The 24,472-nt window shown below is 37.1% G+C and overlaps 1 protein-coding gene across 3 annotated transcripts; it reads right to left on the bottom strand.

Moving 5' to 3' along the window:
• Window positions 1–1,353: 1,353 nt before the first annotated feature.
• Window positions 1,354–24,472, bottom strand: c49h12orf4 (chromosome 49 C12orf4 homolog). 3 transcript variants are annotated; one of them, XM_052123438.1, is made up of 14 exons: window positions 24,419–24,472; window positions 22,867–23,050; window positions 22,571–22,716; window positions 18,513–18,694; window positions 16,433–16,532; window positions 16,204–16,325; window positions 14,487–14,593; window positions 13,935–14,132; window positions 13,335–13,463; window positions 11,789–11,860; window positions 11,466–11,668; window positions 4,847–4,904; window positions 4,406–4,473; window positions 1,354–3,938 (listed from the first exon to the last, which is right to left on the bottom strand). In XM_052123438.1, exons 2-14 carry the CDS (start codon window positions 23,042–23,044, stop codon window positions 3,846–3,848), a joined length of 1,656 nt encoding a protein of 551 aa, XP_051979398.1. In that variant the 5' UTR covers window positions 23,045–23,050; window positions 24,419–24,472; the 3' UTR covers window positions 1,354–3,845. The 3 variants fall into 3 exon arrangements, with proteins under 3 accessions (XP_051979398.1, XP_051979399.1, XP_051979397.1); XM_052123439.1 differs by lacking the exon at window positions 24,419–24,472 and adding an exon at window positions 23,374–23,500; XM_052123437.1 differs by lacking the exon at window positions 24,419–24,472 and adding an exon at window positions 23,548–23,572 and having other exon boundaries at window positions 1,355–3,938.

Raw genomic sequence — 24,472 nt, 5'->3', positions numbered from 1 at the left:
TATTTAAAAATTCAAGCTTTGATTGTGGCCAAATTTTGAATCAAGGAAAACGCATTCGATATAATTAGCCTAAATAAATAGGTTGCAAAATCAAAGATTGGGCACAATCAAAGTACACATTTTGGAGAATAAATAAATGCACAGCTGCGTGACCAAAACCATCTTTGGTGACACAGATGCTGCATCTTAAGTGACATTTAGTTGTATTTACAAAGACTGTTTAATGCTGCTCAGAGTAGGCAAATGCATAGATACTGTTATGAGATGAATAATTAGAACATAAAACTATGAATATAGAAATTTGTAATGAATGAAAATATGAAGTTATACTTTTAAATATGAAATGATGAAATTTATGATCTATCATGACTATAACAAAGTTAAATTCTGCATTTAATTTACAGAGAATCAAAGCATGATCAGAACTGCCTTTGATACATGGGGCTGAGGTGGGTCAGAGCAGGCAGAATTCAGTCTGGTTTTTGTATCTTTACATCTTTTGAGCAGGAACAGAGCAGGTTGAACTCGGCTGTGTAAAGACACCTCAGCTGAGAGAACCAAAGACTACATTTGGCTAAGATAAATATTCATGTTGGAATGAGTGCAAATGCCTGCATACTGAACAAAACAGTCTGTGCCACTATCAGATCCCATGAGGCCAATATTGGTGTTTGAGTCAAATATCACAGGACATCTATGTTATTTAATTGAGTGTTATCTTTTGACAACATAATCATAAGTTTTCAAACCACTGTGCATTGATGACACATGTAGATAGTGTACAGATGATACGCTCTCATTAAAATGAACACATCCTGCACTCATCACTTAAATTGGAGAGGCCAGTCCATCAGAGAGTTCGATGTTTCGGCCTGGCTAAATAAACTGCCGTCTGTCAGGAACAGTTGTTGGATGGGAAAAGCTCAGATGGCTAAAGAGAGAAGGGCTGTGACATAAAAACAGCAAGCAAAGAGGGGGAGGTCGTGCTGCTGAGCCTGAACCTAAGCCCTCTACCCCAGGCATGGGTAACAGGAGACCAGATTCCGCCACTAACTGATACCAGGAATGCGAGACATTTGGTGACACATTTCTTTTGCACAAGCTCAAAAGTTGAACACCAATGACAGCAAGACTGCTGGGCAATTAAGGACTGATTAAGTTAACTTTGGTAGAGATAGCAGGACCATCTAGAACTTTTGACAGCCTTTCATGAACTGTGATCAGATGTGATCCACTCAGATTGACTCAATAGATATATATATATCAAATTAAATTATAGAAAAGGCCATAAGGAAACCATGCAGGCTAAAACAAAATTATTAATTTATCTAAATGATTAACACCAATAGATAACTATATTTAAGTATTGTGTATAATAACACCAACAGGTCTGCAGTGGGACTAGACTAACATATCAGTATTAATATATATTACATAAAATAATACAATTCAGAGTTGAATTGATGGACAGCACTGTATTTAAAAAGCATTAACATTTAGCACCGAACATTGGTGATTACCATGGCAGTGGTCTCAGACAAAAGGCTAATACTGATGTAAATTCATTAACCCTCAGATTATGCCTACTTTGTATGGTAATATCCTCATTAGGAGGAATCCCATAAAAGACTTACTAGAAAGTAGTTAACATGCAGATTTTCTTTAAAGCATTACCAATATATACAGTATTGTGCAAAAGTTTTAGGCACTTAAGAAGTTTCACAAAAACATTTGTCTTAAGATGGTTATTTATATCTTCAGCTTTAGTGTGTCAATAGGAAAAATTCATTTAAGACTCCCAAACATTACTTTTGCAAATAGAAAAGATTAGAATAGAAGAACAGGGCGCTCTGCAAGAGATGGCATTGCCCCCACAGTTCCCCCCACTGAACATCGAGTCTGGGATTACAAGAAGAGACAGAAGCAACTGAGAGACAGCCTAAATAGATAGAAGAACTGTGGATAATTCTTCAAGAAGCTTGATACATCCTATCTGTCAACAACCAAGAAAAACTGTGTCCAGGTGTACCTAGGAGAATTGGTGCTGTTTTAAAGGCAAAGGTTTATATACTGGATATAAATATAATATACTGGGCTTTGTATGACATTAAGTGATAAATGAAAACTATTAATGTCATTATTTTTGAAGACATCCTCACTATGCAACATTTTTCACAAGTACCTAAAACTTTTGCAAAGTTCTGTGTGTATATATATATTTTATTACAAACCAACTGCATATCAATTCCCCATTAGCCCAACCGACAATATGTAGATCTTTTCAATATGCTGCTTCTAGAAATAAAAGATAAATGAGGTAAACCTTTGTTAGAAAAATAACCAGTTGAAACTGCTTTCAAGCTTCAAGAAACACAAGTAATACCCCCCTTTTTGACGATTACACACTTCAAATATAGCTGCATACCTGCCAGGGCTTACAATTGGCACCTAATAAAAAAAACACATGGTAAATCACTTATGATGCTCGAGACTCTTGGTTTCATTTGACGTGTGGAATCAGCAGCTTTGGTTACCTCAAACTTTCTCTAATAAGCTACTGGATATGCACTTCAGAACAGCGCCATCTGGTGTTTGTGGGAGTAAAGATGACACAAGGGGCCGAAGGTGGTTAACTGCAATGCAGCACAAACACACAGCTTGTCTTGGCATTACCTATTTCCCATGCAGCATTAGATGAATACCACAGTATCACAGTTGAAAAAGAGCAACAACTCTAAACACACTCCCTTCTGATATATAATGCCATTTCTGAATTGGAATGTACAAAACTATGAATTTTAGTGAAAATTCATGATTGAAATAATCAGGACATGTGCTAGGTCTCTTGTGACATGCTTGTATAAACAACATGACAGTGCATATCAAAACAGCTTACGGTTCGTATTTTTCCACTGTAATTTCAGAAAATTTGGAGTTCCATTTGGAGTTCCTCAGATTGCCAAACTGTTGAAACTCTCTTGAGAACATCTAGGTACCCGTTCTTCAATATACACTCACCCAGCACTTTATTAGGAACACTATGGTCTTAATAAAGTGCCCAACATGGTCTTCTGCTGTTGTAGCCCATCCGCCTCAAGGTTTGAGTTGTTGTGCACTCGGAGATGCTATTCTGCTCACAACAATTGTACAGTTACAGTAGCCTTCCTGTCAGCTCGAACCAGTCTGGCCATTCTCCAATGACCTCTCTCATCAACAAGGCATTTCCGTCAACAGAACTGCCGCTCACTGGATGTTTTGTGTTTTTGAAACCATTCTGAGTAAACTCTAAAGACTGTTGTGAAAATCCCAGGAGATCAGCAGTTACAGAAATACTCAAACTTGCCCATCTGGCACCAAGAATCTTGCCATGGTCCAAATCCCTGAAATCACAATTTTCCCCATTCTGATATATAATCTGATATTGAATATTAACTGAAGCTCCTGACCATTATCTGCATGATTTTATGCATTGCACTGCTGTCCCACAATTGGCTGATTAGATAATCACATTATTAAATTGGTGTACAGGTGTTCCTAATAAAGATCTTGGTAAGCATTTATTTCTCAAGTGCCTTCCCTTTATAATGGGGTTACTACAAGGTCTTGTAGGAATCTATAGGTTCCATTTTGTAAGCACCACATACAACTGCCCCTTTAGAAAGGATGACTAGAGGTTTTCTGAAGGGTCCTGCCTTTATGGTAACCTGAGGAAACCCAAATGGAGCCACATGTAATTTTTACAGTGTAAGAGTCAAAAGTGACATGATGTTCTCCATATTGGCAGCTGAAGTGTTGCGAGTTCAAGGGTTGCTTTAGGGAAATTTTCCTGTGCATGTGTGGCTCTGTCAGCGTTTTGATGTTAGCGTGAGCGTTGAGGAGACTCTGAAGATCTGAGGCAGCATGTTGCTCAGTTGGTAGAACATCTCCTCTGAGATACTCTAAGAAAGACAGTAAGACAGAGGTGCACAGATTGAAGACAGAGGTACACAGATTGATGCCAAATTCTTGTTTAGGAAAAAACAGTTACAGCATAAAAAAAAAAAAAAAAATAGTGCATTTATGGTCTCCATTAATGGCATTAAACCAGTTTGGTCAATTCACTAAACTGTTACTAAACCTTGTTTCTTTGTTAAAAGGTATGAATCAAATGACAATCCAGAAATGTTTGTTACAATGTACTCACTGTAATATACATAAGCTATACAGTGTAAGTACACTGCGTGGGTGATGTCTGGACTGTAGCTTTGGTTTTCAGATTGAGGACATCTCTAGTGACTGTGAGCATGTGCCAAATGATGGGCACTATTGTTTGAGAATACAAACTGAATAATAGACCGATTTCTTCTATTCCAACTAAATAAATGAATAGTCACATGATTGTCCATTCATTAAGGCCAAATCTTACCTGTGGAACAAGGAACTGGACAGTCCGTGAGATTCCTCCATCCCAGGAGGCCATTTCCATCATAAAACCTGGAAATGGCAAAAAAAAAAAAAAAAAAAAAAAAGACTCAAACTCAAGTATACAGACTTTTGTTACAAGCAGGGTAAAGTATCCACAATTTGGTGGGGGGTCTCAAATCATCAACCAATCAGAATGGGTCTTTTAAATTGATAAAATATCTTGCAACCTGGTATTAGGCGTATGAAGGGACCAATAATAAATGTTTAAACCACATGAAACTAAAATAATGCACAATAACAATGTAAAAAAAAAAAAAATCTTGTTACATAATGTTCCTCTGAAATGTTCCAGATGACTGAGATGTTCCTCTTCAAAAACAAACCATCCGTGCTACAATGACAGTGTTTGCACTTTCAATATTTGACCTTTTTTCTTGCTCACCTTTCACACACTTGAAGACCAGCTCTGCTCGTTTCAGACACCAGGGAATAGTCATCTCCTGTAGAGAGGAGAGAAGGAAGAGAAGACAGGGACTGAGACACTCTCTAACAATCTGGGATACCAGGAAGGGATGCAAACATACCACTTTAAATCATTCCTTGAAGAGCAGCATTTATGCAAAGTGTATAAAAACTTTAATATAGCAATGAGACCTTTAGCTGCTTTTGGCTGGAAGAACACGCCATTCTTGAACAGATGAAAAACATTTCCTGAACACTGAACATTCCTCAACATCAGTCTGTGGTCAGAGAATCTGTCATTGAGGCTTTCTTTAACTCATAACTATACTGGTCAGTCCAGACAGTCTGGTCTGGAATAGACCATTTCTAAATTAGACTACAGCATTTTGAGGTTGAACAAGTAGAAAAACAAAAAAAAAACTGCAGTACACTTTGGGTGAAGAAAACAAATTAATTTGGTTTCATATGCTCCCAAAATGTGGTACATAGCAGCACCAAAATAATCTACTGAATGAGCCTAAAGTGAAATTATAATCAGAATGGTTTTGATACTTTGGTCATAATGTTATATACAGTGCTGTGATTTCTATTTTTTGAGTATTTTTCATACAAAATTGTTTTAGATCTTCAAACAAGATATAACATAAAACAAACACAAAATACAGTTTTCAAATATATATTACACAAAATATGGTTTTCAAATATATATATATTTTTGAGGCAAAAAATGTATCAAACACATATCACCCATGTGAAAAACGAATTGCCCCCCTAAACTTAAAAGCTGGGTGTGCCAACTTTAGCAGCAACAACTGCAACCAAACGCTTCTGATAACTTGAGATCAGTCTTTCACAACACTGTGGTGGAATTTTGGCCCTATCTTCTTTGCAGAACTGCTTTAGTTCAGCCACACTAGAGTGTTTCAGCATGAACTGCCCATTTAAGGTCCTGCCACAGCATCTCAAACGGGTTCAAGTCAGGACTTTGACTAGGCCACTCCAAAACTTGAATTTTGCTTCTTTTGAGCCATTCAGAGGTGGACTTACTCCTATGCTTTGGATCATTGTCTTGCTTCATAATCCAGTTGAGCTTGAGCTTCAACTCACAGACTGATGACTGGACGTTCTCCTTTAGGATTTTCTGGTAGAGAGAAGAATTCATGTTTCCCTCGATTATTGCATGTCACCCTGGCCCTGAAGCAGCAAAGCATCCCCACACCATCACAATACCACCACCATGCTTGACCGCAAGTATGACGTTCTTTTTGTGGCATTCTGTGTTTGATTTAAGCCAGATGTAACGGAAACGGGACACCTGTCTTCCAAACAGTTCCACTTTCGACTCATCGGTCCAGAGAACATTCTCCCAAAAGGTTTGTGGATTATCAAGATGTGTTTTGACAAAATTCAGACGAGCATTAATGTTCTTCTGGGTTAGCAGTGTTTTTCGCCTCAACACTCTTCCATGGATGGCATTTTCGGCCAGTGTCTTTCTGATAGTGGATTCATGAACACCCTTACAAAAAATCTAAACTAGCCACAAATTTGCCACTTGTTATTTTCACATACAAATGAGCTTGTTATCCGATCTGTTATTCTTTAAATGTTTTAAAGAAGTTTGCAGCTCTTCACAGGTAGTGGTGAAACCCCGGCAAACCTTTGGCAACAATGGACAATTTGCTGAAAGTTTGCTTCATAGCTCATTTGCATGTGAAAATTAGCTGTGGCGAATTTGCGGCAAGTTTGCAGCATATTTGCAGTGAACTCTCAATTTTTGTAGGGGCAGTGACTATTGATGCGAGAGAGGCCTGTGTTTCCTTGGATGTTGTCCTTGGCTTTTTTGCGACTTCCTGTATGAGTCGTCGCTGTGCTCTTGGGAGGAATTTTGGAAGTTCGGCCACTTCTGGGAAGGTTCACTACTGTACCACTGTGGTTCAGAGCCTTTAAAATAACTTTGTAACCCTTCCCAGACCTATGCATTTTAATCACCTTTTTCCTCATAATTTCTGGAATTTTGTTCGACCTTGGCATAGTGTGCTACAGGTGGAGACCTTTTAGCCAACTTCATTCTGCTGAAAAAGTTATATTTAGGTGTTGATTTGATTGAACAGGGCTGGCAGTAATCAGGCCTGGGTGTGTTTAGTCCAGCTGAGCCCCATTATGAATGCAGTTTCATAGATTTGGGGATTTAGTAACTGAGGGGGCTAATACTTTTTCCACACAGTTTGGAGAAAAAAGTTACAGAAATAACAGTGCTTGCAAAGCAGCAAAAGTATAGTGTTAGATAGTTTTAGGCGTTAAATTGGCTAAATGTTTGGCTACAAATGGCTAAATATATGCAAGGGAGACAAGACAATCACAATTTAGTATGCAAATACAGCAGAAGAAAGAAAGAACAGCAAATGCATTTCATTATGCAAACATTACAATGACATCACTGCTGTCAGTTAGATTTTATATGCTGAACTTTCTATCAAGGTAAGTCCATGGGATATTTTTAAACTTTAAATGAGAATTTTATAAAAAATCTCAAGTTTACAAAAACGAAAATGAAATAACAGCCTAATATCAAATCTTGAATGTTACTACAGGGACTACTGTATAACATCTACTACCGAGGTGGCTGGCACGACGAAAACAAGACAGGTATGTATCCAATGTAATAGAAACTAAACAAGGCAGTTTCACATGACATGGAACCTGACAACTGCTAAAATTGCATGTGGTGTTTGTGCAGCCAAGATGGTGCATTGAGATTCCGTCTTGAATTTAGTCAGGACACCGGGATTACACCCCTACTCTTTACGAGAAGTGCTCTAGGATTTTTAATGACCACAGAGAGTCATGACCTTGGTTTAACATATCATCCGGAGGATGGTGCCTTTTTACAGTATAGTGTCTCCATCACTATACTGGGGCATTAGGACCCACACAGACCACAGGGTGAGTACCCCCTGCTCCAGAATCAACCTTAGTTTTCCCCTGGAGGTCTCTCATCCTGATACTGACCAGGCTCAACCCTGCTTAGCTTCAGTGGGTAACCAGTCTTGAGCTACAGGTTGATATCTCTGCTGACATGTCTCTCACAGTTTACTAAAAGCTACATATCGACATAAAAAAATGGGATATTAAGTCTTTTTAGGCTTAATGTATCTACACATGTAGGCTTCTGTTGTCTCTTGTGGCCACTGCAGTGTTGTCAGTTTGAACTGGTCCATAATAGCTGGATGAATTAACTGTAACTTTTTAAATATTCATGAGAAAAAGTGTTATTGCTAAAGCAGACAGCAACTCGAAATGTTTTGTTTATAATTGAATTATACATTATAAAATAAATGTACTATTCAATAGCAGTTTGTGTATGAAGCTAAACTTCATGTTACTAGATTCATTTGGTTGGTTATGACATTTTTATTTTAAATGTTTATTTTATTTTTATTCTAAACCACTGGGTAACTTATGCACTTTGTTTTAGCCTATATCTGACACATTTGAAGGAAAATTCTGTTAAATTTATGACTGAAAATTCTTCATGTTTTTGTGGTTAAAGAAGAGCTCAATGAAAATGTCTTTGGTTTGGTACAGATTTCAGACTGATTGCAGATAAACACGGCTGCCGCTCAAGAAAATATCATTAAAAAAAAATGTTTTATCTTCTGTGGCAGCAACTGCGAGACGCACACAGATGCATCAGGGATTTAGAACTGCCCTACATTGTGTGGTTTCCTGCAAATTAACTAGAAAATCATGTCCAAGACGAAATGGCCCTAATATTATCAGTGGGCTTTTCCAGTGTTTTTGGATGTAGCATTTGCAATCAAATCGTAAGACGTAACTTCTCAGCAAGTGCTAATTACTACTGTGTTGACTCATTTGTATGTACTGTATTTTCCCAAATCAGTCGGCATATAGAGAAAAAAAGATTCAGAAAGAAATCTCAGTATAGACTATTATTTCTTTAGATAGGGATAATTTTTTATAAAACTAAATTAAACTGAATTGGCTCATTGAAAATGGAGTAGAAATAAAAACTAAATTAAAATCTGAAATAAAATAACCTTGGTTGTAATGACTAATGCAGCTTTCACTTTATTTAGTCAATGTTAGAGTGGAGGGGAAAAGCAACAAATAACTGAAATGTCTACAGAATGCAATAAGAATTGTGTTGAAGGCCAGTTTTGTCTTCATACACCTAAAGCATATGCTTTCATTCTGAAACCACCTCGAAATCTGTTCAGCAGGATGCCAATCATAAAATTTAGCTGAAAGCAGCAATTAAGGCCCAAGCACATCAACCATTATTAAGCATAACAATGGCAAAAAATAAGTAATCAAAGCAATCTGGTCATTGATTTAGGCAAAATGGTTGAAAAACCATGAATACTATCAATTGCATTGGGACATAACATCTTATTACTTTTGACCAACAGGTGGTGCTGTCACCAAATTAATATGGTGTGGTCAAGGTGCAGTCATAAAGTTTCATGTCAACATGGAAAAGCGTTGCCGAAATAGAGCCTGAAAACCATTCTGGCACAGTGTTATCAAATTAATAGTTTTTTCAAATGAAAACGTTTGGTCTATCGACACGAAATCCATAACTTTTTTTTCGCCATTGTCTATTTTGGTTAAAATCTGACTAATGTTCTAGGAGGAGTTCGAAAAAGTAATTTTTTAAAGGATTTAAAAATGGCAGACAGGAAGTTAAATTGATCATGACATAATTGGTTTCCATGTTCTCGGTATGACCCATGGAATCTAGCAAGACTGGTCTCATGACAATAGTACAAAATAATCAAATGTTTTTAGCATTTAACATTTTTTTTATAACTTTTCACCAGAAGGTGGTGCTGTCCAAAAACGTTTTGAGTGCCTTCAGGGCATTGGGCCAATGACACATAACGAGTTTCGTAATTATATGTCAATGCGTTTGAAAAACAAATGATTTTACAACAAAATGCGAAATAATAAAAAAAAACAATTGGACTCGACAACCTGCACAGAATCTAACAAGACCAGATAAGTTATAAGCAAAAATATGCATTTTTCATATCTTGTGACCACTAGGTGGCACTGAGACGAAAACTGTGCAGATAACCTCAGGTCATGGTTGTCTTAAAACACACCAAGTTTGGTGTGAATACGCTAAAGCTTTGCGGAGAAATAGCCTCATGTCCAATTTGTCGTGCTTTACATCGAATTTGTTCGCACGATATTAGAGTACCATTTGACTAATCAACTTCAATTCCATAACTTTTTGTCATCCTCGTCTTAAGAATGGTGTAGGAGGAGTTCGAAAAAGTAGGTTTTTCGAAAAATTATACGGTCTCAATGGTGGAATAATAATAATAAGAATAATAATAAGAATAATAAGAATACTAACGATTACAATAGGTAAACAGGCAACAGAAAGGCAACAGAGGCGTTTTTGTTGCATTTATATTGACAAACTGTTTTTCGTAGTTGTGAAGTTTAAAATAAGCTTAAAATATTGATGTTGAGTTTACGGTTACAATTTCTGTATTAAATTAACAGATTCATTCGGACTCTGGACTCGGTCTTACATCTGACTCGGCCCCTTTTGGACTCAGACTCAATTGTTTAAAGATTCTTACACCCAACATTGATTCCTTGGCTACTTAAAATGACTAAACTTAGGTTAAGAAAAATCACCCAACCACAATGTTTGAGGAATATCTATATAGTGTAAAAAGCATTTTGAATGAGAACACAGGGCAGAGGAGGCTGAATTAAACAGAATGAAAATGTTTTTGCTATAGGAGCATATGTAGTGTGACTAGAAGAAGCAGGTGGTAAAACTGGAACAAGAATTGTAAAACAAATTGGACTATAGAGCATTTTAATCTTGAGCTTTTTGCTTGCATGTTCTAGAACTAAATGCCAAAGTGAAGGCCAAACTTACCAACATTCCCCCAAGTGCATTTAAATGATTGCATTTGGTAGTAGAATGCGCTGGAATGCCCTTAGAATGTAGGATGTTATACATTACAGTAATAGAAGAGTTGAGGTTCAGTTGGATTTCTGAGCAGCCTACGCAGGGCCAATCAATTGGCAGCATCCACAACTAACATTTTAACTGGCATTCCATTCACAAGTCCAATCAAATGTGAACACTCACCAGAATTCAGACCTTGAAACTATCCCATGATTCCCTAAATGAGTTTAATTGTTATACATAAGTTTTACAAAATTATGAAACAAAAAATAAATAAATAAGATAGATAAAAAAAAAAAGCAGTAAAAAAGAAAATGTAAAAAATATATTTATATGTTCGGGGTAAAAAACAAAAACTGTGGATAAACACAGAGTAGCCACGCCCACAGTGAAATCTCACTGGTCAGATATCCTGCTCCATATAAATTGTATAAAACATCAAATTATATTCTTATTGGTTGTAACAGTTTTGCATCACACTGCATATTTTCTTTCATTGTGGATAGACAAATGACTTGTTGCTGGAAACTTGTCAAATTAAACTGGGTTATATTGCCTAGGTACACCTGGTAATAAACATGTAGTTTGTTTATTAGGTAGAGATGATTATAGGTTTGATAACTGATCATAATGTCCTCCTTACCTCAGACATGTCATGCACCAGCAGCAGTGGGATGGTAATGGTGGTGATGTCATGGGTGCAGCAGACTTTCAGGATGTTCCTCAGGCCCATGATGGCTGGATCCCGGGCTGTGATGTTTCCAGAGCGCACATTATCATCCACACAGAGGTGGAAAACAATATGAACCTCAGACAAGTTTGAGTGGCGAGTGATGTAGAATTCACCTGAAGAGAAAGAGCAGTATCTAGAGTGTTATATCTGTGACAATCTGTAGCATTTGTTTTGTGCAATCAAATAGTAGTTATGCTGAAAGAATGCCAAACATATGGCAATGATTTAATTACCTGGGAGGACATTGGAAGAATTTCTGTCGGTTATCTTATTTTTGTCCTCGCTACCTCCATTTCTTGGCATCACTTTAAAACAAATTCAAGAAGTGAACATAAATCACAGTTTTGCTGTTATGTGTTTGTTTGCTATTCACATTATGCTCATTAGATTATTATTACAATAATACAGAAATGAAAATAATTTTGTCCGAACGCAATGAGTGCGTTTATATGCATGGCAATATACTGATAACTATGACAAATCAGCTTCTTCTTCAAGACAAAATGACATAAGAAACCCACGTTATATGAGATTTAAAATCTTCTCATTATTCTCCACTTTTAACGTCAAAATGTGAACATACACAGACCTGGGTAGTAACGTATTACATGTAATCTGGATTACGTAATCAGATTTTCAAAAACAAAATACTTGTAATTTGATTAAATTACATGATAAAATACATGTAATCAGACTAGATACTTTTTAATAGATTACATGATTACATATTAACAATTCAATGTCAGTAAATTAATATGAAAGTAATATATAGTAAAGTAGTATTTTATTGATCATCCTAATCATCCTCTTTTTTTATTTTATGATTTGTTTCATGTTGATTTTTTGGTCAATAATGTTTGTAATGTTGCTAGTGTTTTATGCACATACAATTATCTTGATTCCTCAGTGTTTTGAATTGGCCATGCACTGTCATTGCCGTTAGATTTAATATTTATTTCATCCATGCAACGTTTAATGCTCTTTATAAAATGCCATAAAGAGCTCTTTTTGTGAGTAATAAAGAATGGAATACATTTACTTCCTCTTTGTTCTTTTATGCTAAAATCATTATCCTACTCAAATGCACATGACATCAAATAATATTAGGTTGAATGTAGGCCAAAAGTAATCTCAAAGTAATCGGATTAGATTACCCCCACAAATCAGTACCTGATTACAATTTTCAAGTAATCCTCCCTGTACTGAACATACATTAGCAAATATAAAACTATGCTAATGCAATACATTAAATACTATCATGATGTATAAATATGTAATAGTTTAAATAATATATTTTTCTTCACATTGCGTTAATGAGAAAAATTATTTCCATGTTAACCGGTGGGGGATATGCTAAATAGTCATGCAAATAATCTCACAGTCCAAAAACTCTTAACAGTTGCAAAAACAGACTTTTATTTTGAAAACTATTATTTCTTATTTTTGACCCATATTTTATCTTGACTGGCTAAAATTTGATTTTTGTTTTTATATATATAGAAGTTTGATGTGCGGCCAAAACCTAAATCTATCCCACTGTTAATTAGAAATATATCAGCTGTTAGCACAAACAGCAAAATGCCAAACTAGTGCATTCCAATATCTGGCATAACGTTTATGCATCTTGAAAAAAATGTGTATCACGTTTCATGGTAGCAAGTCTCAGTCGAATGAAACTGAACACTTCCGTGCGGAAGGACTGAAGTTAGATATCTGACGGTGCAATGCAGAGGTGCTGGTTTTGGACGGGCACACACACGCAGTTGTTGTGTCACTCACCGGGCTGCTCTTTCTGCTTGCTGCTGCGCTGCGCTCGTGCATACAGCACCACCTGCTGGACCATTTCAAGCTGCTCATCCACTCTGGGGAAGTGGAAGTCTGTGCATTCTTGGGACACTGTGGCAAAGTCTAGTGTCATAGACACATTTACAGGAAGTATGTTAGTTTAGTCCACAAAAAATAAAGAACCTCATGTTTTCTTTTTATTACATTATTATTATTTATTTATTTATCTTAATTTTACGGTTAAAATATTGAAATGCTCCTGAAACAAGACAAATTTACTTTAGAAGGAAAACAAGGTAATGAGACTTGTTTTTAGAGAATATTTATTACATTTATTGGCATTTTAAATATTAACCTCATAAACTATATTTTGCTTGTTCTATGTAAAAAAAAAAGAAAAAAAGAAAAAAGGAAAACATTTTTACCAGTGGGGTTAGAAAATTACTCAAGTAAACTTATATGTTTTAAATTATTTTGTTTGATATTTTTACTGAATAACAAGTAAAAATAAATACTGTGTGCATAAGTTATTTTTGCTAGATTTTGATTAGCCACATTGATCTTTAAAAACAAAGTGTATAAATGATGTAAAACCTCTCTTAATGCCGCTGTATGAGTTGACTCTGTTGTCGACCAACAGCACTAAGCCGCAGAGAGACGAGGAGTACAGCGAGAGGGCGGTCTGCAGTCGCCGCAACTTCACCCCACTGCTGCTGTGACGGTGGTGCTTACAGAAGTCCAGCACATCGGATCGCACCAGCCGCAGGTTGTGCATGGTCTTCAGCTGAGCCCCTAAAAGACACATTGGTAGCTATTTATATCTATTATATTTATATCTTACATCTATGACATTAACCTTAACAGACCTTATATACATCTTATCAAAATCTTTTCAGCATCTGCCACACAAAAGTATGTATTCTAAACTTTAAAAAATGTGTATATTTCAACCCATAAAAGTCTGTTCATGCTTATAGTACATATTGGCACAAAACATTGTTTATAATGAGCTTGAGGGAGAGAGATTGAAAACAAATTGGAAGCGGGTGTAAATTACAGTGATGGCACATTTAAACCCGTTTGTAGTGAGCATGTATTTTTATATGCCATTTTGTAGTGGCTGCCGCTCACAGGGAGATGCCATACCTAAGTGGATGGTGAAGCTCTCCTCCAGCTGTCGCTGCACCTCGAAGAGCCGATCCCCAGCCTCCCCAGCCTCCCCCAGCTGACCGGGCTGCACCTTGATCTCCTCGCTGAAACACAAACAACAGGATCAACTTCTGATCTTCCTCTATGTGATGATAAATGCAGTTGTTTTCCTGTCAGGTCAAGAGTAGTTGACCTGGCAAATTTACACAAACATTTTAAATCTATCATCTTTTACTCACCCATGTGTCATGGTTGGAACACAAAAAGAAAATTTCAGAAGCCTTTTTTTTTATTTTATATTTTTAAGACTTTGTACTGGTCCCTCTTTTCTAAGAAAATTACAATAAATGAGGACCGAAGTCTGCGGGGGGATGGATTTTTCTGTAAAAATATGTCATTTTGCCCCGCTCCCGCCCACAGGTAGAGGTCTACATGTCCTCTTGATTTTCAGTCCCGCTCCCATATAATTCTGACCCGCTCCTGCCCCCCTCTGGTGTCATAGGCTATGTTTTCCAATTTCCAACTGTAGAAAAAAAACAAACAACTGAAAATTTGAAAACTGAGAATTTGTATAAATTAGCAACCAGCCCTGCACCCATAAATTGAAAATTAATTAATACATTTATTTTTTGTTGCTCTTGCACAATAGACAAATAAAATGAATAAGATTCTGTATCAAACTTTTGCAGAAGTCCTGTTCCAGAATGTATTTTCCGCCCACACCTGCACTCAGCAATCAAAACTTGTCCCGCCCCGAACTCAAAACTTGTCCCGCCCCGCACACTGTTGCGCAAGGTCCCGCGGGAGTGCAGGGCTCTACTTTCAAGCTTCAAAAAGGAGAAAAATGTAATACAAATTTGGAACGACATGAGGGTGAGTAAATGACAGGGTAAACTATTATCCAAATAAGCAACTGCTAAATTTCACCATCATTTTATGATCGAAAAGAAAGACGTGTTCCCCAGTCAGTGGGCAATTCACAATATACATTTGATTCAACACTATTGAAGTCTGCCAAACAAAATAAAATCTATAGGAGCAGGATTTTCGGAGTTAAAACCAGATGCTTCAGAACATCTATGCCAGCGTCTTTGAAGATGCCACTGTCATGTGGGCAGCTTTACTCTCTGTAACTCTTCTCCATATCTAAGAACCTCATAACCACTGATCAACTCCGCTCAGTCGACAGCACTTCCCATGAGTCAAAGGAATGAGTGACTTGCAAAGGAAGCAAAAAACTGCCATGCTTCACCCTCTCTTAACATGATTTACACAAGTAGGACACCTTCCCTTGATCAGCATCCTTTAATGTTCCTAAAAGCCAATCGATGTCCTCAGATTTGAGGGTTTGAGTTATGATTGGTTGAAAGGAATGTAGTTCTCAGAACAGCAGATGCTAATCCAGGAGCATGTCCTACTTGTGTCAGTCATGTTGCGCTTGCACGATAATAGACAGACAAATATTTATAATCTAATGACAATAAATAGTATACACATTAGAGGTTGCCTGATAGTGGATTTTACAGATAACGATAACTAAGGTGGTGGAAAAGACCGATAATAGATTAATAGGACAAAAGGTTATTTTAAAATCAATTTATAGAATGATAAAAAGTTATTTTACCATGAGTCTTTCCTTACTATGACGTGCATTTCTGACGTGCATTCAAACTGATCCTCGCTTTGTCTTTACCTCTACCTTTCTTTTACTCACTTGATAGTGCTGTTGTTGGGGTTCTGTAGGTCCCGATGAAGCTTCATCACCCACTCCTGATACTCTTGTTTCTGGATACCTGTGACTTGCTTCAGTTCACTGGCCCACTTGTTTTCCAGCACCTTTTAAACACAGACAGACCAAAGAGGAGAGCCATTATTGTTCCACATTGTCTTAGTGATCATACAGGGCAGTTTTCCAGAGCAGCTTTATAGCAGATTGGTCTCACCTGCTGTGCATCAAAGTGTTGGGCAGCCACATTATTTACATCCTGGTCACATAAAGTCTTCCCTAGCTCCTGCATGACTTTATTCATCTCTGCAGCCTGTCTGTGTATGGACAGACAAGGACAAATTCCAGCTTTTTGTGTAAACGTATTACAGTTATACATTACAATTAATACAGTAACTACTACTTTTTCCCATCACATGTGACACAGATGTTTTTTTCTAATTATTACACTGTGAAGAGGAAAAACAGTGAATCGGACATGTTTTAATTCAAATTGGAAATAAATAGGATGCACACAGAAAGGTGTATGAATACATTTGTTTAAAATATATATTGATCCACGTTAGGACAATGGCTTTCAACGTTGTCAAAGAAATTGAAATGTCAATGCTAATGATTCAATTTAAGACTGGAAGTCCAAAGATAAACTAATATAATAACAAATTATGATATCATATCGCATGTTATGATGAGCACGCTATACCAGGGTAGGGCGTTTTACATATGCGGATCAGTTTAAAGCATTACTGATATACACTCACCTAAAAGATTATTAGGAACACCTGTTCAATTTCTCATTAATGCAATTATCTAATCAACCAATCACATGGCAGTTGCTTCAATGCATTTAGGGGTGTGGTCCTGGTCAAGACAATCTCCTGAACTCCAAACTGAATGTCAGAATGGGAAAGAAAGTTGATTTAAGCAATTTTGAGCGTGGCATGGTTGTTGGTGCCAGACGGGCCGGTCTGAGTATTTCACAATCTGCTCAGTTACTGGGATTTTCACGCACAACCATTTCTAGGGTTTACAAAGAATGGTGTGAAAAGGGAAAAACATCCAGTGTGCGGCAGTCCTGTGGGCGAAAATGCCGTGTTGATGCTAGAGGTCAGAGGAGAATGGGCCGACTGATTCAAGCTGATAGAAGAGCAACTTTGCCTGAAATAACCACTCGTTACAACCGAGGTATGCAGCAAAGCATTTGTGAAGCCACAACACACACAACCTTGAGGCGGATGGGCTACAACAGCAGAAGACCCCACCGGGTACCACTCATCTCCACTACAAACAGGAAAAAGAGGCTACAATTTGCAAGAGCTCACCAAAATTGGACAGTTGAAGACTGGAAAAATGTTGCCTGGTCTGATAAGTCTCGATTTCTGTTGAAACATTCAGATGGTAGAGTCAGAAATTGGCGTAAACAGAATGAGAACATGGATCCATCATGCCTTGTTACCACTGTGCAGGCTGGTGGTGGTGGTGTAATGGTGTGGGGGATATTTTCTTGGCACGCTTTAGGCCCCTTAGTGCCAATTGGGCATCGTTTAAATGCCACGGCCTACCTGAGCATTGTTTCTGACCATGTCCATCCCTTTATGGCCATAATGCACCATGTCACAAAGCTCGAATCATTTCAAATTGGTTTCTTGAACATGACAATGAGTTCACTGTACTAAAATGGCCCCCACAGTCACCAGATCTCAACCCAATAGAGCATCTTTGGGATGTGGTGGAACGGGAGCTTCGTGCCCTGGATGTGCATCCCACAAATCTCCATCAACTGCAAGATGCTATCCTATCAATATGGGCCAAAATTTCTAAAGAATGCTTTCAGCACCTTGTTGAATCAATGCCACGTAGAATTAAGGCAGTTCTGAAGGTGAAAGGGGGTCAAACACAGTATTAGTATGGTGTTCCTAATAATCCTTTAGGTGAGTGTATATAGGCCACATTTAAATGGTAATGCGAACCTCATAAAATAAATCAGATTTGAACATAAAATTACAAATTGAAAGTCTGCCTTGCAGTGAGAACGTAGTGTCTGACCTGTGATCTTTTAGAAAAACAATCAGGCAAACTTTTGGGTTTCTATCATAAATTTTGAATTGACACAGAACACATTTTGATATTAAACAAAATCAACATCTTACTTTTTGACCACTGTACTTGCTAACTACAGAATATGGTAACACTACAATTTATGTAAGGAGCTCATTATCTAAATTACATTTCTTGGTATTTTTCCTTATTAAACAGAATAAGGGTCAAATCTTGTGATAACCTCCTATCACACAAACCTCTCCTGTAATTTCTTGAGTTCCATGTCTCGCTCGCTGATGAGCTCAGAAACACTGACAAAATAACTGTGCTCCAGGTTGAGTAGGGTCTCGGAGGCTGGAGAGTGGATCAGCTCATGGTATACACTCGCAAAATCATCGTCCCAACTGGGTTCCTCCGGACGGGCATGTTCCAATGTAGTCTACATACAAACATTATGAAAGACTTCAATTGTGAGAAGTATGAAAACCAAAGATGCAATGAGAGTGAATGGTGACTGATGCTAGCTTTCTGCCAACCATCTCCTTTTTTGTTCCATGGAAGAAAGTCATACTGGTTTGGAACAACACAAGGGTAAGAAAATGATGACAGAAATATATTTTTTGGGTGAAATACCCTTTTAAGATTAACCTTTGCCATGGATACTTTGAATATGCAGAACAACCTGGAAGCTACAGTTGAAGTCAGAATTTTACGTACACCTTAGCCAAATACATTTAAACTCAGTTTTTCACAATTCCTGACATTTAATCTTCTAAAATCTAAATAATTCCCTATCTCAGGTCAGTTAGGATCACTACTTCATTTTAAGAATGTGATATGTCAGAATAATAGTAGAGAGAATTATTTATTTCAACTTTTATTTCTTTCATCACATTCCCAGTGGGTCTGAAGTTTACATACACTTTGTTAGTATTTGGTAGCATTTCCTTTAAATTGTTTAACTCGAGTCAAACGTTATGGATAGCCTTCCACAAGCTTCTCACAATAAGTTGCTGGAATTTTGGCCCATTCCTCCAGACAGACCTGGTGTAACGGAGTCAGGTTTGTAGGCCTCCATGCTTGCAAACACTTTTTCAGTTTTGCCCAAAACATTTTGATTGATGAACATTTTCATCAGATTGATGTCAGGGCTTTGTGATGGCCACACCAATACCTAAACTTTGTTGTCCTCAAGCCATTTTACCACAACTTTGGAGGTATACTTAGGGTCATTGTCTGTTTGGAAGACCCATTTGCGACAGAGCTTCACTTCCTGGCTGATGTCTTGAGATGTTGCTTCAATATACCCACATAATTTTCTTTCCCCATGATGCCATCTATTTTGTGAAAGCAAAGCACCCCCACAACACGATGTTGTCACCCCCACACTTCATGGTAGGGATGGTGTTCTTCGGCTTGCAAGCCTCACCCTTTTTCCTCCAAACATAACGATGGTCATTATGGCCAAACAGTACAATTTTTGTTTCATTAGTCCAGAGGACATTTTTTTGTCCCCATGTGCACTTGCAAAATGTAGTCTGGCTTTTTTATGGTGGTTTTCGAGCAGTGGCTTCTTCCTTGCTGAGCAGCCTTTCAGGTTATGTCGATATAAGACTCGTTTTACTGTGGATATAGAGACTTGTCTACCTGATTCCTCCAGCATCTTCATAAGCATCTTGTTCTGGGATCGATTTGCACTTTCGCACAAAACTATGTTCATCTCTAGGAGACGGAATGTGTCTCCTTCCTGAGTAGTATGATGGTTGCATGGTCCCATTGTGTTTATACTTGCATAGTATTGTTTGTACATATTAATGTAGTACCTTCAGACTTTTGGAAACTGCTCCCAAGATGAACCAGACTTGTGGAGGTCCATAATTATTAAAAAAAAATATTTTCCCATGATGTCAAGCAAAGAGGCACCGAGTTTGAAGGTAGGCCTTAAAATACATCCATAGGTACCTCTCCAATTTAGTATACATCCAATCAGAATCTAATTGGCTAATTGTCTTGAGGCTTGACATCATTTTCTGGAATTTTCCAAGCTACTTAAAGGCACAGTTAACTTAGTGTATGTAAACTTCTGACCTACTAGAATTGTGGTATAGTCATTTAAAAGTGAAACAATCTGTCTGTAAACAATTTTTGGAAAATTACTCGTATCATGAACAAAGTAGATGAACAACTTGCCAAAACTATAGTTTGTAAATATTAAATCTGTGGAGTAACTAAGTGTATGTAAATTTCTGACTTCATATGAAAATTGCTTCTATAAATACAAATATAAGAGTCTTTTTGCGCAACCAACCAGGTGGGCGTTAAAAGGCCATTCAATCTAGGCTGGACAGGTTCCATGTGTATTTGTGTATGGCTGCTGTAAAATGTTAATGGTTATCCTGTATGCATGCATAGCTGTGAGCCAACAGCACTTCATAGGAAAGGGTGGGGGCAGATTCTGCTTTCTTTTTATAAGTTAAGCATAATTTAAACTGCAACACTTTGAAGTGCAAATGCAGATGGTCTGGCTGACCTTCTTATATGTGAAAATAGGACAGATATTCTGTTTCAAAGGAATTTTTTTTGCATGGGCACTGTCAAACCCTGATTGATTCAAAATGGACAGAAGCATTTCCCACACAACATATCTCATAAAAGATCATGCTACATTTCTGTTATTATCATATTTAAGTGCTTATCTTGACATAAACTGTAACAGTTGTATCAAATGGGAGGTAAGACCTGACACTTAAGAGGTCGGTCAGACTCTAGCGTTATAGGATGTCTATTTTGCATATCATAATAACCATTGTAAGTATCAGAGCATTGTAACACTAAGACAATATTAAATAAAAGACTTATAAAAGGAATTCGATCAAACATTTTCTAGAACACAAACTCACCTCACCTGGTCACCTCACTGGAAAATCAATAATAATAATGTACTTATTTTACTACTATGCAGAAATATCTAATATGGCAATTAACTGAATTAAGTTTTACTACATATATATATATTATCAGAGCGTCTATTTACACTAAGTGCAAATAGCCCATCATGTTGGCAGAGGCTATATACACTAGCTCCGCCCACTTCTTCTCAGACCAAACTCAAGACAGCCACGACAGATTTATTTGGGGTCAACTGCTGTCTCTTTTAAAAGAAGACTCTTAGGAGAATTCAGATTTAATTAAAGACATAAAAAAAATCTTATTTACAAAATATTAAATTGATTTTAAATGATTACATAATAATATTTGCATTGAGAATATATGACACTGTCCTTGCCAAAACCTAAAAGCACAATAGAAGTCACATTTCGCAAAACGGAGAACAGTTTGCCCCCTTGGAATTTACTGTCGGTCGGTAAAACATTTAAATCATATAACAGTGGTCAAATATTGCATGTTTAGTTAGATACTAACATCTCACATGACACAAACACTCTTAACCTGAACTGCTAGCTGATACACGGCCCTGGAATCATCCACAATATTTCCGTTTAGCGTCTTAAACTTGACTCCCGCCTTCATCAATTTGATTGCTCTCATATTACATTGACTTAGCGCAGTAATATGAAACTTTTTTAAACCATTATTTAATTCCTGCAACAACTTAATGACAGCTAGACAGCAGTGCATAATGGACTGCAGCAGAACAGCAACAAGGATTTCAACAAGGCAATCTGGCCATATCTGATTATTGGGGGGGACTTGTCCCCCACACATTATATTGTTTTTACGACCCTGACTTCTAGTAGTAAATAAAAGAGATTCCTTGCAGTTATTTGGTCACAGTGAAGGTCGGGGAGTTGAGAGAAGGATTTGATCCAGATAAAACAAACCATGGTTTTACTTCAGTAACATGCTTTTAATAGTAACAATGTTTAATTTTGTGGTTACTATGAAATTACTAGTAAAATTCCATTGTGATACTATGGTTACTGTAGTAAAACTGTGGTTAATTTCTGTAAGGTAAGGGGTTGGTGTAGGGTGTCTGTGGGATTCCAAATAAAACAATAAAATGCTGCAGTGATGCCACTATACTGTATTAGTATTTAAACAGGGGTGTAAGAGTATCTGCCACTATTTGCACTAGAGTGCAAATAGCATGTAATGCTATTTGCACTTAGTGCAAACAAGATGCTTTTTACACTTAGTGCAAATAACCTCTGCTATATATAGCTTAATTTAAAAATGAATCTGTTACTTTCTCATTAAAGACGCTTAGAGAGTGACAGCAATGGTGTAGAGGATGCAATAATAACGTATTAATATAAATAATACTATAATTATTTGACTAACATTGTGTCCTTACCTCAGAATACACCTTAGCCCAGGAATTTGTCAGTTTGTTGATATCGACTTCTCCAATTGTGAGCCTCTGCAGGGCTGCCTCTGCCTCTCTGTCATAGTCTTCTAACGTTTCCCTTTCGATGAACCGGACAAGTCTATTTTTCAACTCTGAAATCAATACAGAAAAATCAAAGGGTGTACAGCAATTCATATTTGTCTTGGAATTTACAAATGTCTGAATGAAATGTATGAATTCATGCAGACAATCTGAGGGTTGAATCTGGCCATAAACTGCTTATACAACTCAGAATGCATTACCATTTTCTACAAAACAGGGGATTTTATGAAGCAGCATGATCCGCCCATGAAGGTCACTGACATTTTCGCAAAGGGGGAACTGAAGAGGTACACTGAGGACACAGTGATGTTTTCCTGCCTTGAACTCAAACACAAACTCCTTTTCAGTTGCATTGGTTTTCCCTTTATTTTTCCTCATTGTTGCCTGAAATCAGAGAAAAGAAAACATAAATAAAAAAAACAATAATAACAACAACAAAAAACAACATAGTGAACCGCGTATTTAGAAAGCATTTCTGGGCCCAAATAATGCTGTTCACTAGGTTTTGAGACCCAGACATAGATTCTTTAGTGATGCTTGGGATCAACCGGTGCCTGCCTGCCACAAATCAACAGCCCCGCAAATATGAGATGTAGCCAGCAATTCTTATTAGATTATATGTTCTTATTTGAAGTAAATGGTTATAAAAATCCATCAATAAATATAAGCAAAGCATTTCTATCATTTGCATTTCAATGACTGCTCACATGCAAACAGTGCTAGGAGACGAGCTCCGAACTGCTGCAGGAAACGATCAAACAAACCAAAACAATACTGACTTTATCAAATATACTTGGAAACCAAGTACGGTAAAAAGTTGATAACAATAAATAAGTCTGCCCAACGAGTTTGTGTATTTTTGTTGATGGCAAGCGACTTACCTCCACTTGTTTTAATAGGTTAGCCGTCAGCTGATCAGCTAGTTTTCTGTTGCAGCAGTTTCCACTCAAAATGAGTAAAGCACGATCTTTACCATTGTTGTTGTATACACGAAATATAATTAAAAAAATTTTTTTACAATAAGTATAATGTGATATTTGTGACCAGCATTACCTGAGGCAAGCTGTATTAATATAATTTGTTGAAAGTGCTGCATGCAATACAAAGCCATTTTTAAAGCGCTTGTTAGAGGTGTATTTAAATGGAGCGATAGTTTTAATTTCTCAATATAGTTTTTTTTCCCGGTCTACAAACTATATACAGTTGGATACGAAATTATTAGTCCAATAAAAACCAACATTATAAAATTTTTGTTTATTTACCTAATAATAATGGTGGCGCTAAATTTCCCACTCTCTAATATTAAACCCCTTCGTGCTGCAATGCTTAAATATTAATAGTTTAGTATTTTGTGTCACTATATCATTTAGGATGGTGATACTGTTGTCATTGAACATGAGCATGATGTATGAATACAGGATTTGTTCACTGATACAAAGACAAGGCCTACATAAAAGATGCATGCTGGATCGGTTACAGGTAGAAGGGACATTTGTTAAGCGCTTTGTCTTTTGAAGCCTAAATCAAACACGGCACTGTCTATTTTAATGAGTACATCGTCACATGTGGCGCTTAAAACAATTAAAGGGATATTCCAGGTTCAATACATGTTAGCCCAATCTACAGCATTTGTAGCATAATGTTGATTACCACAATAATCAATTTCGACTCGTCACTCCTTTTCTTAAAGGTGCAGTATGTAAGATTCAGAAACCCTTGTTATTAATGACACATAGAGGTTAAGTGAACTACCTGTTGCTCGTGCTCGTTCTCGCGCACACAAGGGAGCTTGCTGCCAGCCAGCGC

The sequence above is a fragment of the Xyrauchen texanus genome, chromosome 49 (assembly GCF_025860055.1).
Source record: "Xyrauchen texanus isolate HMW12.3.18 chromosome 49, RBS_HiC_50CHRs, whole genome shotgun sequence".
Lineage (NCBI taxonomy): Eukaryota > Metazoa > Chordata > Actinopteri > Cypriniformes > Catostomidae > Xyrauchen > Xyrauchen texanus.
Note: the sequence above shows the minus strand (reverse complement) of the source record. Positions and strands in the feature narration are given on the sequence as shown.

What these genes read in the sequence shown, in the direction of transcription:
- c49h12orf4 (XM_052123438.1), bottom strand. Translation starts at nt 23,044, where the DNA reads ATGAGGAAAAATAAAGGGAAAACCAATGCAACTGAAAAGGAGTTTGTG. An exon ending in CTCAAGAAATTACAGGAGAG is followed by an intron (nt 16,533 to 18,512) that starts GTTTGTGTGATA and finishes GTCCATACACAG; the next exon opens with ACAGGCTGCAGAGATGAATA. An exon ending in TGGTGCATGACATGTCTGAG is followed by an intron (nt 4,905 to 11,465) that starts GTAAGGAGGACA and finishes TCCTCTCTACAG; the next exon opens with GAGATGACTATTCCCTGGTG.